The 15314-nt window shown below is 41.5% G+C and overlaps 1 protein-coding gene across 2 annotated transcripts in view; it reads left to right on the top strand.

Annotated features, from left to right (window-relative positions):
• The first annotated feature begins 320 nt into the window (after positions 1–320).
• The window catches only part of QSOX1 (quiescin sulfhydryl oxidase 1), a 146977-nt gene continuing 131983 nt past the window's right edge, over positions 321–15314 (top strand). For both annotated transcript variants that reach the window (XR_012717482.1, XM_075287904.1), the window contains exon 1: positions 321–578. Coding sequence is in view for 1 of the 2 variants with exons in the window: in XM_075287904.1 (XP_075144005.1) it covers positions 344–578 (235 nt within the window). In the remaining variant the exon portion in view is untranslated. The remainder of the gene's footprint in view (positions 579–15314) is intronic.

The raw sequence follows: 15314 nt of genomic DNA, 5'->3' as shown, positions 1-15314 counted from the left end.
CAGTTTTCCTCTTCTCTACTTTCTGTCACAGTTTTCCTCTTCTCTACTTTCTGTCACAGTTTTCCTCTGCTCTACTTTCTGTCACAGTTTTCCTCTTCTCTACTTTCTGTCACAGTTTTCCTCTGCTCTACTTTCTGTCACAGTTTTCCTCTTCTCTACTTTCTGTCACAGTTTTCCTCTCTTCTCTACTTTCTGTCAGTTTTCCCCTCCGCTCTACTTGCTGCCGGTGCTGGGCGGGGTTAACCTCACAACCCCGCCCCCTGCGCCATGTGGGCGTTCCGGGCCGCTCCTGCTCCTTCCTCCGGGATGTTGCTCCGGCACACTTCGGCTCAGAGGTGTCAGGATGCCGCGCATGGTGCTGAGTGTCCCCGGGGTGCTGCTGCTGTTGTCCGCCGTGCTGCGGCCGGGACAGGCTCACTTCTACAGCGAGGATGACCCGCTGGTGTCTCTGGAGACCGGGGCCCGGGCTCTGCTCATGAACTCCCCCAACTGCTGGCTCGCCCAGTTCTACGCCAGTTGGTGCGGGCACTGCATGAAGTTCAAGCCGAATTGGCTGAGCCTAGCGGAGGATGTGAAGGGTGAGATACACGTATAGCAGTGCCCAGCATAGGGATGGTATAGATGGGTCAGTATAGATGGGGTGCAGCACTCATACATGGATGGATCACTGACACCTATAGATCTGCAAGACTCTCTCTATATATATTATAATACCCTACCCAGCTATGCATCTAATAATAGCAATCTCAGTACTGTATAATATATAATGCAGCTATGTCCAGGTGTCATATAGTATAATAACTTGCCTGTGTATATAGTAATGTATATACTGAATAATTTATAATCAATGTCTGGGCACTATATATATATATATATATATATATATATATATATATATATATATAATTTTATAGTAATTTACCCAGCTTTGTATATAGTAATCTATTTGCTACATGAAATAATAGCAATCTTATTACTGTATAATGTGTAATCTTAACCCATCTAGGCATATAGTGATGTACGTACTGCATATAATAATAGCAATCTGAGTACTTTATAATATATGATCAATCTTTGTTCGGGTGCCATATAATATGATAAGCCATCTACGCATATAGTGATGTATGTACTGCATATACAGTAATAATGTAGTAGTCTGGGTAGTGCGTGTTATATAATCCATCTATGCCCAGGCACTGTATATTATAAGGGTTAAGGGTTAACCCATCTATGCATATAGTGATGTACGTACTGCATATAATAATAGCAATCAGTACTTTATAATATATGATCAATCTTTGCTTGGGTGCCATATAATAAGCCATCTATGCATATAGTGATGTATGTACTGCATATACAGTAATAATGTAGTAGTCTGGGTAGTGCGTGTTATATAATCCATCTATGCCCAGCTATTGCCTGCGTCTTGTTACTGTATGATATCCATACCAAGTCCTCGCACAAATCTTTTTTGTGTCCTGATAGCTGCACAATCACAATCAATTCTCAGTTAAGGCCATGTTCCCATCTATAGGGTACACAACTGCAACCTTGGTGTCACGATTTTCTTGTGGAAAGTTTATACAATGTATTACAAGTAGCAGAAAGAAGAGGATTTAACAAATCTCAACCACACATTGCATGGGAACAAAAAGCAGTCTTCAAGTGGATCTCAAATGCACAATATGAAATCTGCAATAGATTGTATGAAGTTCTGTGAGGACATACCTTGTTTAAGCCTTCTGTCTGTCACGTTCTACCTTATTGCCAAATCTTCATGTCTATAGCCAGATAAATTACAGTGTACAGTGACTGCTTATGTGTTGTGTGATCCTGGAATTTCTGTAGTCCTTCTTTATTGCATTGTTACAATGTATTGTCTTGTTTATTGTGTTATTGTTGTGATCAGATTGTCAGATGCTGATGAAAACCATTTTGTATCCCTGCTTGGCCTATAGCATTGATTACCTTCAGGCTACTCTCGCGTTCTTCACAGCAGGATTGAGGTTATAGTCTCAGTTGACCCTAATCTGCAGGGACAGTCTCTTTTTTTGAATACTTTTAGCCAGGAATATTCCTTTTTCCGTCCTGATGCATCTAATATTTTTTTCTCTGGATGAGGCTATTTTCACACGCTAAGGCAACATGCACACGAACCACACATGCAACTACGGACCTGGGTAAAAACGGCACAAAGATGATATTTGCATGTGGTTCATGCCCTCCACAGTCCCAATAATTTCCTGCAGTGAGCCTGGTCTGTAAGGGGTGTTCACACTAACGTCGGTGTCCGATGCTAATGTCCGCACAAAATCTTGCACAGACATTAGCATCGGACAGTAGTTGTGTCCATTACATTTTGCATTATTTTAAATGGGACATCATGTGCGTTCTTTGCTGTCCGTGTCTGTCCTTAAAGATGGACCTGTGCTGAGTTTAGCCCTGGACTCATGGCCCCCGTACACGGACTTGTGATAATACACAGTTATGGAAACGGATGCTTTAAAAGCACGCCAGCACACTAATAAAGCCCACATTCATGTGCAGGGAGCCTTAGTATTTTCTATCTGCATTTGCAAGGCTTGATTCACATCTGCGTATGGGTTTCCGTTTGGGGGGTCCACTTGGGGACCCCCCTGAACGGAAACTTAATCTGCATAAAAAAGCGGTTACCTTAGGAAACCCGCGAACCACATAGACTATAATGAGGACAATGTGGTTTCCGCTCAGTTTCTGTGCAAAAAATGCAGAGAGAAAAGCACTGCTTGCAGGACTTTTCTCTTCAAATTTTTCATGTGGACAGGGGAATGAAATCCCCGAACGCAGATGAGAACTGAGCTTAAATTAGACAAAGCCAGAAATGGAGCTTGCACAAAGACGTACAACTTCTTCCATTATTTAATTTTCTTTGTTTTGGCTTGCAAATACTGTGAAGGTGGCCTGAAGGTATTGACCTTAAAGGGGTAGTCCTAATGTTTCCTATGAACCGGTTTGACGTTCTTTCATCATGTTCGCTGGGATTTTACTATGTCCTGGAAACTTCTGTTTTGTTATGGTGCAGTGGTGGTGTTCCAGGTCTGTTACATCGTTTAGCGCTCCTATCTTTTCTAGTAAGTCTAAAATTAAGTAAACACCAAAAATGACGAGAAACTAGAATTTGCGTAAGATCCAAGTCAACTCTATTTGACACTTGGGTAAATAGCCTGGAGTGGGCATTTGACCAAAGTAAAGCTATCGGTTTTAGTGAGGACAGTGCTGAGAGAGGACGGAAGGGGATTGTCACACAAATTATATAGTTTATAGTGAAGTCCAGTCTATAATTATAACATTTACACTTTTAAAAAATTATCCCCCCTTTCCAGATAATCCAGGAATAATGTTAGAATAGCGCCACCTGTTGTTTCTATGAATAACCTTTACTGTGTCCACCGTAGTAAGTGTGCTGAGGTGGACGTACATGTTCAGTCTTGCCACTCTCTCCACTCCATTGAGTGTGCACAGGTTTGGTAAACCGGCTGCCACTGAAGTTGCAGTCGCCTCTTCTTGTCATAGGAGCAGGTATCACTCTGTATATCACGTGCTTTACATCTCCGCCACCAACCAGAGAAGACACTATAGCTACATAGGCAGGATCTTGGTTATCCCTCTGCATACTGTATGGAACAGAGGGTACTCCGACCAAGGCCCAGTTCACATCTGCGTTCAGGTTTCCGTTTGGGGACCCCCTGAATGAAAACCTTTACGCATTAAAAAAAGGTTATCTGGGAAACCCGTGGACCCCCTAGACTATAATGGGGTTCATGTGATTTCCGTTTGGTTCCTGTTAAAAACGTGGAGAGAAAAGTACTGCAAGCAGCACTTTTCTCTCCGCATGTTTGGTGCGGAAACCACACGGACCCCATTATAGTCTATGGGGTCCACGGGTTTCCTTTAGGTAACCGCTTATTAATGCATATAGGTTTCTGTTCTGAAGGTTCCCAAGCGGACTCCCTGAATGGAAACCCTAATTTAGATGTGAACCGGGCCTTAGGTGGATACACTAAAGGGTATTCATAGAAACCACAGGTGGCGCTATTCTAATATTAATCCTGGACTATCTGGGGGTACAGTGACCCAGAATTACTATTATCATTACAACTAAACTCTGGCGTAAATCTGGCATAATCTTGTTGCAAATTGATGAATCTAGTTTGAGCTGAAATTTTTTCTAACTAGACTTGTGGGTGTGGATTCTCAGAAAAAGGGGAGTGTCTTAAATGTGCCAAAATTGTGTTATAAAATTCCATCTCAGAGTAAGACAACTAAAAGGAGGCATGAACGTAGGTAAGAGCCAGTCTAAAGATACGCCAGATTTATCTGGTAAATGTGATCAACTATAAGTGTTATCAAGGAACTCCCCCGATGGCACTTCTCCATAGACTTATACTGTGAAGTGGGGCGTTCCTCCTCTCCCTGCAATGGCGCTGAGCTGTGAGGCCGGTCCTTCTGATAGAGCAATGATATCAGCACCGAAACTAACCCGTGGCATCTCTAACCTGCAATAACTCTGGCATCAGGGCACATACCTGCCAAACTAACAATGCACTGAATTCAATGTACTGTCAGCAATATGTAACAGGGCGCATGTTAAGCTCGGTTCACACCTGCCTGGGGACCCGAGGAGCGGAAACTTAATCCACTTAGAAAGCGCTTACCTGTGGATAGGCTATAATGGGATCCGCCAGGTTTCCGCCCAGTTGTCACTTGCAGGACTTTTCTTTCTGCATTTTTTTAAGTGGATTCAGGGACGGAAACCCCAAATGTAGAACAGGCCAGGTGTGAACCTAGCCTTAGAGAACGTGTATTTATTGGTACATCTCCATAGTAGTGATGAGAGCAGCTGTTATAAACATGGCGGTCCCCTGCCGGGCTGTGATACACAATGTCCTCCAACTTTCCCTCTTCCCGCTGTTTTTGCAGGACGGCATGCAGTGTTGTTTCTCCTCTACTAGCTTTGTTTGCTGTGTCACTGACTTGTAGGTCATTTTAGGATTGTAGGATACAGTTTATTGTTCTGTATTTCTTTTTTTACTTGTTATTTTGCAGTGTACATCTATAAAGTTATTCTGGTAACAAGAATTTACCCTTTACACAAAAGGGGGGACTTGCTGATCGCCAGGGCCCTCTGTGATCAGTGTTTTGCACCATAGTTAGAATGGAGTATCAGGTTGGAAAGGCTTGATGTTGCGCCATTCATTTCATTGGGAACTGCAGCAGAATTCCTGCCACGGGAAATAGCAGCGGACACTGAAGCGACAAACTTTGTGAATAAGAAAAAGAGTGTCAGTCTCAAAACTTTTGACCGTGACTATTGACATGTGTTGCTGTTCTGGAAGACATGTTTTTCCAATTTTAGGCAACTTTATTGGAACTTCCTCTTTCAGCTACAGTAACAAAGCAAGTATAACCATGCACGGCTCCATTTACTGACATGGCGGCCCAGTTGTATCCTTGTGCCAAGCCGGTGTCCAGGATTCACTGAGCATATCCAGAATACTAAGTGGCTGTCAGCGGGTATATTCCTGTTACACAAATAGACTGCAGAGGAGGTACATGTGTGTTTTTGTAGGGCACTGTACTTTTCCGCAGCTGGAACTATGTTATGCACAATGTGTATCTGGCTCAGTATACTGTATATAGTACCTCTGTGTGGTTTGGCAGTTCTATGTCAGTCCTTACATCAGAAAGTTCTATTATTGTCGCTCTTATTTACTTTTACAGTACATTGCTGGGAAAGGTCCACGTATATGTGTCATAACAGTGGTTTACCTATACAAGCTCCCTATGACACCTCGGACGTGTCAGTCGGTTTAAACATTTGAGAAAATTCCTTTAACGTTTTTCAACTTTTCATTTTTTTATACATTTGAGCTACTCAGTATTCACTGCAGTCACATCATGTCTAGATCTGTCTCAAGGCTTGGGGCAGTCTATTAGAAGAATGCAAAATAATTTTTGCAAAGTTTTTGGGCAGCTGTTGGATGCATCTTCATGAATATTTTACTCCTAGAGTAGAGAATATATTCTTTATTTCTCACGTTCTTCTGTATGCGGGTGCCCCAGAACCCATCACTGTGGATATATACTAGTCGTGACACAAAGAAGAATCCTGTATCTAGACCTCATAAAAGAAAGGGTAGTAAAAAGTATACAATGGCTGATGTCCTTGTACCAGACACTGTAGTGTTATGATCTGTCCTAAGGATAAGCCGTTCATTTGAGATTGGTGGACATCCAACACCTGACCCCTACAGTACAGTGATCAACTATTATCTGCAAAGTATATGAAGATGGAAGTAGAAGGTTTCATATACTTGCAGTGCTTAAAATAAACTTACTCTTCAGCTCTGATTCATCTGAGCTGCACTACTGCCGCTGAGCCTCTACACAGTATATGGAGCCTTCTGCCTCTGGCTCTGTATACTATGATGGGTTGACGTCTGACACTCAACCCTCGCACCAAAGTCAAATTAAAGACTTATCCTAAGGATGGGCCCTTAATTTTTTGGACTTGAATAACCCTTATAAATCCTACTGATTTGGAACCTGGACTGACTCTTAGGGAGTGTTCACACATTCTGACTGCTGCACATGGACAACCCCCGCCCCCCCAACTCTCATTTTTATTTATTTTTTGTAAATCTGAGATATTTAGGTAAATGTGAACTGAAAAAGAATAAAATTGTGACAACTGGTTCAAAGCATCTCCAAAATGACAGGTCTTGTTGCTTGTTCCTGGGATATAGTGGTTAGTGGTTCAAGAAAGTACATCCAGTAAACTGGTGCTGACTCATTGATACCTCTGGGAAGAGCCATCATAAATTGTTTAAAAGGTGTATGATAACTGGTTACGATATGAAGATGTCAGGGCACGCCATGTATTGCAGCTTGACTATAATGGGCTCTGCCAGGTGTCCGCCATTTTCAAACTGAAAGCAGTGGAGAGAAGTTCTTGCAGGTATTTCAATGGTTTCTGGAACAGTCTCCAACAGCCAGTGCCATGGCCGGTGACAAGTTGCCATTGCTATAGTAGTAAAGCCTCATTTATTTTGGTACCAGACTCAGGCCATGAACAGTTGTGGTACAAATCAAATCAAAAAAGCTTTATTGGCACGTCCGAATAGATATTTGGCATTGCCAAAGCTAGTAAAGTGTGGGGGGGGGGGAGTTGGACTCGGGTGGGTGAGTGGTGGGTATGGTGGGGTGGGGTGGGTGGTTTGGGGTATAACAGTCCGTGGAGTCTCATCTTCCTCTTCGTTGATGACCGTTATATGGGGAGGCTGGGCGGTTGGTTTGGGGTATAACAGTCCGTGGAGTCTCATCTTCCTCTTCGTTGGTGACCGCTATATGGGGAGGTGGGGGTGGGGTGGGTGTATTGGGATAAATATAATAGTCCGTGGAGTCTCATCTTCCTCATATTTGGTGACAGCTGGACACGTATTGGGTACTGTTTCTAGAAGAAAGCAGCCATCTTCACCAACATAATCTGCAACGGGCTATCTCTTATAGTCACTAAGCACTAAGACATCGGCTCTATTCACAAAATGTTACCCTTATGCCTAAAGCCAATGATCTACTTGCTGGACTATAATGTTATATGTCTATTGGGTGTACAACAAATGGGTTTCCTAGGCAGTAGTAAGTAGTTAGCTGCTCTTCATCTTAGAGATATACTGTGGTTTATGTTCTGTAATACATGACCATTCAGCTCCTCCGAGTCTCGATGAAGAGACATCTGCTTCCCATAAACCCACAGGAAATCTCTTGTCTTGTTCACATAGTAAAACTTTTATTTTACAGGACCTGACGTGTGAGATTAATACAGGCAGTAACTTTGTGACCACTTTTACGCTAGTCAAGTTTATGGCAGAAGGATAGTAATATACATAATACTTTCATATTTTACCACCAGAATCGGATCTAAATAGACCAGTGATAGTTTTCTAAATTCTTGTATCCAAACATCTGAAACTATCAAGAAGAACCAAGTCCTCATGCATATGGTCATTTATGAGACCTGCACCATCTAGAGTGTTAAGGAGTTATAATACAGTACCCGTAGGGTATAAGGAGTAATAATACATCACCCATAGGGTGTAAGGAGTTATAATATAGCACCCGTAGGGTATAAGGAGTAATAATACATCACCCATAGGGTGTAAGGAGTTATAATACATCACCCGTAGGGTATAAGGAGTTATACTAAATCACCCGTAGGCTATAAGGAGTTATAATACATCACCCATAAGGTGTAAGGAGTTATAATATAGCACCCGTAGGGTATAAGGAGTTATAATACATCACCCATAAGGTGTAAGGAGTTATAATACAGCACCTGTAGGGTATAAGGAGTTATAATACATCACCTGGAGGGTATAAGGAGTAATAATACAGCACCCGTAGGGTATAAGGAGTTATAATACAGCACCCGTAGGGTGTAAGGAGTTATAATACATCACCCGTAGGGTATAAGGAGTTATACTAAATCACCCGTAGGCTATAAGGAGTTATAATACATCACCCATAAGGTGTAAGGAGTTATAATACAGCACCCGTAGGGTATAAGGAGTTATAATACAGCACCCGTAGGGTATAAGGAGTTATAATACATCACCTGGAGGGTATAAGGAGTAATAATACAGCACCCGTAGGGTATAAGGAGTTATAATACATCACCTATAGTGTGTAAGCAGTTATAATACAGCACCCATAAGGTGTAAGCAGTTATAATACATCACCCGTAGTGTGTAAGAAGTTATAATACAGCACCCGTAGGGTGTAAGGAGTTATAATACAGCACCCGTAGGGTATAAGGAGTTATAATACAGCACCCGTAGGGTATAAGGAGTTATAATACAGCACCCGTAGGGTGTAAGCAGTTATAATACAGCACCCGTAGGGTGTAAGGAGTTATAATACAGCACCCGTAGGGTATAAGGAGTTATAATACAGCACCCGTAGGGTGTAAGGAGTTATAATACAGCACCCGTAGGGTATAAGGAGTTATAATACAGCACCCGTAGGGTGTAAGCAGTTATAATACATCACTTGTAGGGTATAAGGAGTTATAATACAGCACCCGTAGTGTGTAAGAGGTTATAATACATCACTTGTAGGGTATAAGGAGTTATAATACCCAGGTCCAGGGATCTCATTCTTGGACACTTTTTAATCAAGGCTAAAAACTCATTTCCTCACAGCAAAAAAAAAAAGTTCCTGTATACGGGATATTGCATATTACTGTTTAGTTTACTCTTTGTGCTTTAAGATTATTGATATTTTGTTTCATGTCAATGTTTTCCTTCCTACATTCCAAGAGCCATAATTTATTTTTATTTTTCAGTTCACAGTCACATGATGGCTTATTTTTTGTAGGACAAATTATACTTAGTAATGGCACCATTCAATGTCTGTGCAATGTACTGGGAAGCTGCAAAAAAATTCAGAATGAAGAAACATATTTGCACCAATTTTTAATTTTTACGGTATGCAGTATATTTTTTCAGTATATCATGGTGATACCAAATTTCTATAATATTTTTCATTTTTGAATACCTTTTTAAAAAGCTAAAACTTTGCAAAACACAAATAATTCCATCATATTCTAACACCTGTAACTTTTTCACATTTTTGTATCAGGAGGTGAGTAAGGTTTTGATACGGGATAAGGTGTATTTTTCCTTGATGCCGTTTTGGGGGAGTATCTGACAGTTTAATCAGTTTTTATTCAATTTCTTTAGGAAGATAATTGTTGATAAAAATGGTTAAGGACACCAGTGGACCCTATAGACCAGGGATAGGGAACCTTCGGCTCTCCAGCTGCTGTGATACTACAACATGCTCCATTCACTTCCATGGCAGTTCCAAGAACAGCAGAGCCAATATGCATGCTGGGAATTGTAGTTTTGCAACAGCTGGAGAGCCGGACGTTCCCTACCCCTGCTATAGACTATAGTGGGATACAGGTTTCCTATGTGCAGGACTTCTGTCCGATAATTCGTCACATTCTGCGGTGGAGACTCCGACATAGATGTGAACCTAATCTTAAGGTACAGCATGTATTAATGGCGGCCCCGAAGTGGGGTAGATGTTACTAGTGTTGGAGCAGGGGGTGGTGACCCTGTTACCATTGACTCTGTGGGGCTCACTTTGGGGCCGCCACCCCCTGCCGCAACACTAGCCACATCTCTGATCAGAACGCTATAGATTATAGCGATACGTTTGTGTATACAACATTTAGATTGTAAACTTGGTGGAGGTAGAAATCTCTGCGTGTAAATTCTTAGTACAATCACAGAACAGAATGCCAGCCGTGGGTAAATAGTTACTTAAGGAGTGAGGAATATGATTTACTATAAAATTTAACTTACCTTAAAGTAAGATAATACACGGAAGAACCCTTGTAAAACATTGAAGCTGGATTCACTCAGTGCTTTGGTACCTGCATGCTTTTCTAGTTTCAGTCATTCCCAGAACATTGGCCATTGCCCTGGTTTACTCCTATAGTAAAAATGTGCTACCTGAAATGCACAATGTATCACCCAGCACTGCAATTAGAAAAGCATGCAGAAATTGCACCGTGTGAACTCAGCCGTATTGTACTTTTTGGTTTCCCTACCATATTTGGGGAAAAGAGCTTATACTTATTTTTTGGCTCTGGTCTATATTAGACAGGGTTCTACATGCTTTTCTATTTGCTATGATGAGTATCACAATATATTATTCATCTAGGGGAAACATGGTGGCTCAGTGGTTAGCTTTGCAGCGCTGGAGTCCTGGGTTCGAATTCCACCAGGAACAACATCTGCAAGGAGTTTGTACATTCTCCCCGTGTTTGCGTGGATTTCCTCCCATTCTACAGAAACATGAAAAAATGTACATTGTGATCCCTATATGGGGCTCACAATCTACATAAAAAATACAAAATGCTATATATATATATATATATATATATATATATATATATATATATATATATAATTTTGTAAGCCGATGGCTGGTCAGGTAATGAAGGCAGACTACTCAGGTGGGTGAGATGAGAAAACTCCAGGAATGTTTGTTCTCAGCAGACAACTTTCGTCTGCTGAGCATTTTGGTAAACACTCAGTATTGGGCTGGATTTTTAGGAGTGACAGGTAGGATTGGTAGTGGGACCTGTCATTCCACCCCCCTCCAGTCCACACTTTGGGGATGTTCCGGCAGCGACTCAGCTGCAGAGAGTCTCCTCGTTTAGGAGGCTTAAGAAGTCAACTCCAGCAGCAGAGCTTGGCTGGAGAGCTGACAGAGATCATATTTTTGGAGCTGTGTGCTGAATGATTCAACTGACTTTTTGGATTTCTGTTCTTCTAGGTGAGGTAACCTATTCTATGTTAGTTAGAGCCTAGCCGGGCAGGTATTTATTTTTGTATTGTTTCCTTTTGTTGCTGCACTACCTTTTTTGAGTGAAAATAAACTCTACCTTTGTTTTGGACTAAAAAAAAACTGGACTTGTGTGTCTATGCCACCCCACCTAGAAACCCCAGACCCTGACAATATATATTATTCATCTATCCCTCTATTCACATGACAGTAAATATCAGCCATGTGATGTACAACCATTGCACGGCCGCATTAGCACACTAGTGTATGTCACTAGGATGCAGGGACTCCTAACATCATACATAACTACACTGCTAGGACTCCCTCTCCCGACATACTGTTCAGGCTGGTAAATCTGGTCCACAAATGGACTGAGTTTCACGGACGAAATCCGGAGTTTTGGGAATTTGGTGCAAGATTATGGCAGCACAAACTCCGGCAAAACTGACTCTAAAGTATAGACTAGTATTCTACTATTAAGATTTCTATTGCACATGGTGTTGTGTGTCTACGTAATGAGACTAATATACTGTATTTCGTGATACATCTGAGACTGATGTGTCAGGTGACAGAATATCCCCGGATTATGCCGTCACATAGAAAACACTCTATACTTAATCTTTATAAGTATGGCAGATTACCGGAAGTCATGAAATTACTAGGCAGACTCAATGGCCGGGATAGACAAAGTGAAATGACTTGTTATAGAAGGTTACATGTATTTAGTTTTTGCAGCATGAGGAATGCCTTCTAGTCTAGAACATGCGGGCAGATGACTTTCTTAGAAGGAAAAGTATTTCCTGTGTCGTCTGTGATGGATTAGACTGCAAACGTGGAATGGAACAAGTCGCTCACTGACTGTATTTTATGTCTGACGGTATTTGGTAGGAAACACATGCACAACCCTAAATACACAATAATTAGCAGGTTGGTGAATATAACATATAGTATAAGCAGATGTGTGCTAGTCCTGCCAAATTTATACCCCAAGATAGTGGAACCAAAACCTAAATGTTCTTCTTGCGGATTATTCTGTCCGTGTGCAATGTAATCCTGTAAATTTAATAGGGGATAATCATACACATTAGGGAGAATGTGTGCCTACATAGGCGTACGGAGACTTAAGTCATTCCTGCTCCGCTAGGGATTCTGGGTAAAAATATGCAAAAAAAAAAATCTGGGAATCTGTTCCTTTTGGAATAGAAATACTAGTTTGGCAATAAACCCCGCATCATGTCAGTAGGCTTATTAACTGTGTCATGCATGATGTTAAGGGGGCTTCCCCTAGAGGGCAGTATACAGAGGCACTGTTCTCCTACTTACATCCCGGAGAATAGATTTGCATATTTTTTACTGTAAATTTAATAGGGGTTTTGGGAGACATGCATTTTGTTTAAATACCCTTAGGCTTGTGGTTGCTTATTGCATCACAGGCCATGTGGTATTAAGTTTATCATTCACATTGTCTTTTTACTGCTCAGTCCCATTCAATGAATGGGATTGATCTTCAATGCCAAACAAAGCCACTACATACAGTCCTATGAAAAAGTTTGGGCACCCCTATTAATCTTAATCATTTTTTGTTCTAAATATTTTGGTATTTGCAACAGCCATTTCAGTTTGATATATCTAATAACTGATGGACACAGTAATATTTCAGGATTGAAATGAGGTTTATTGTACTAACAGAAAATGCTCAATATGCATTAAACCAAAATTTGACCGGTGCAAAAGTATGGGCACCCTTATCATTTTATTGATTTGAATACTCCTAACTACTTTTTACTGACTTACTGAAGCACAAAATTGGTTTTGTAACCTCAGTGAGCTTTGAACTTCATAGCCAGGTGTATCCAATCATGAGAAAAGGTATTTAAGGTGGCCAATTGCAACTTGTTCTACTATTTGAATCTCCTCTGAAGAGTGGCATCATGGGCTACTCAAAACAACTCTCAAATGATCTGAAAACAAAGATTGTTCAACATAGTTGTTCAGCGGAAGGATACAAAAAGCTGTCTCAGAGATTTAACCTGTCAGTTTCCACTGTGAGGAACATAGTAAGGAAATGGAAGACCACAGGGACAGTTCTTGTTAAGCCCAGAAGTGGCAAGCCAAGAAAAATATCAGAAAGGCAGAGAAAAAGAATGGTGAGAACAGTCAAGGACAATCCACAGACCACCTCCAAAGAGCTGCAGCATCATCTTGCTGCAGATGGTGTCACTGTGCATCGGTCAACTATACAGCGCACTTTGCACAAATAGAAGCTGTATGGGAGAGTGATGAGAAAGAAGCCGTTTCTGCACGTACGCCACAAATAGAGTTGCCTGAGGTATGAAAAAGCACATTTGGACAAGGCAGCTTCATTTTGGAAACAAAAATTGAGTTGTTTGGTTATAAAAAAAGGCGTTATGCATGGCATCCAAAAGGAAACCGCATTCCAAGAAAAACACATGCTACCCACTGTAAAATTTGGTGGAAGTTCCATCATGCTTTGGGGCTGTGTGGCCAATGCCGGCATCGGGAATCTTGTTAAAGTTGAGGGTCGCATGGATTCCACTCAGTATCAGCAGATTCTTGAGAATAATGTTCAAGAATCAGTGACGAAGTTGAAGTTACGCCGGGGATGGATATTTCAGCAAGACAATGATCCAAAACACCGCTCCAAATCCTCAGGCATTCATGCAGAGGAACAATTACAATGTTCTGGAATGGCCATCCCAGTCCCCAGACCTGAATATCATTGAACATCTGTGGGATGATTTGAAGCGGGCTGTCCATGCTCGGCGACCATCTAACTTAACTGAACTTGAATTGTTTGTCCAAAATACCTTTATCCAGGATCCAGGAACTGATTAAAAGCTACAGGAAGCGACTAGAGGCTGTTATCTTTGCAAAAGGAGGATCTACTAAATATTAATGTCACTTTTCTGTTGAGGTGCCCATACTTTTGCACCGGTCAAATTTTGGTTTAATGCATATTGCGCATTTTCTGTTAGTACAATAAACCTCATTTCAATCCTGAAATATTACTGTGTCCATCAGTTATTAGATATATCAAACTGAAATGGCTGTTGCAAATACCAAAATATTTAGAACTAAAAATGATTAAGATTAATAGGGGTGCCCAAACTTTTTCATAGGACTGTAGGGCATGGCCCAGTGCTTGGTAAGCAGTGAAGAGGTTACAGGGCTCATCTACATGCTGCAGACTGGTCTTTGGGGTGCCAGGTGTCTTATCCCCACTACTCTGATATTGGTACCCTGTCCGCAAAATCACGGCCGCAAAATAACGCGGCGTATACGATCCAGGCTCCCATTGAAATCAATGGGAGCTTTTACGGCGCTCAAAATCTCACACACCATATACGTGCCAGGTCACGCGGCACGTTACTCCGTGTGAATGGACCTTTATGGAGTAGAGATGAGCGAACAGTGAAATATTCGAGAATCGATATTCGTTTCGAGTAGAGCCTCAATATTCGACTACTCGATTACTCCGTGTGAAAGCACCTTTATAACTGGTTTTCTGGTGTGAGTTACACTAAAGCCCAAAAAGCGACCTACAGCCAAAAAGTTTTTCCCGCACTGGAAATTATCACGTTTTTTCCCGCAGCGCTTTTCACAGCAAGTCTGCAGAGCTTTCCTCTGCAGACTCTCTGATTCCATTGTACCTATAGGGCAATCACAGCGTTTCCACTGCGGATTATTTTCTGCAATGTTTGGATGGGATTAGCTAGAATCCCATTCACTTTGCAGTTAATGTAAAACACTGCGGTGCAAGTCGGGATGTCTACGCCACATGGGTCGGCAGCCTTAAAATGGAAATCTTCGCCAATTCCTACTTGATGTACACTGGAACCTCCTGAGCAAATGTCAGCAGGTATACTCTTATATTCTACAGGACTGGTCTCATTGGA

This window comes from Leptodactylus fuscus, chromosome 9 (genome assembly GCF_031893055.1).
Source record: "Leptodactylus fuscus isolate aLepFus1 chromosome 9, aLepFus1.hap2, whole genome shotgun sequence".
Lineage (NCBI taxonomy): Eukaryota > Metazoa > Chordata > Amphibia > Anura > Leptodactylidae > Leptodactylus > Leptodactylus fuscus.
This window is presented reverse-complemented; position numbering and strand designations above follow the sequence as displayed.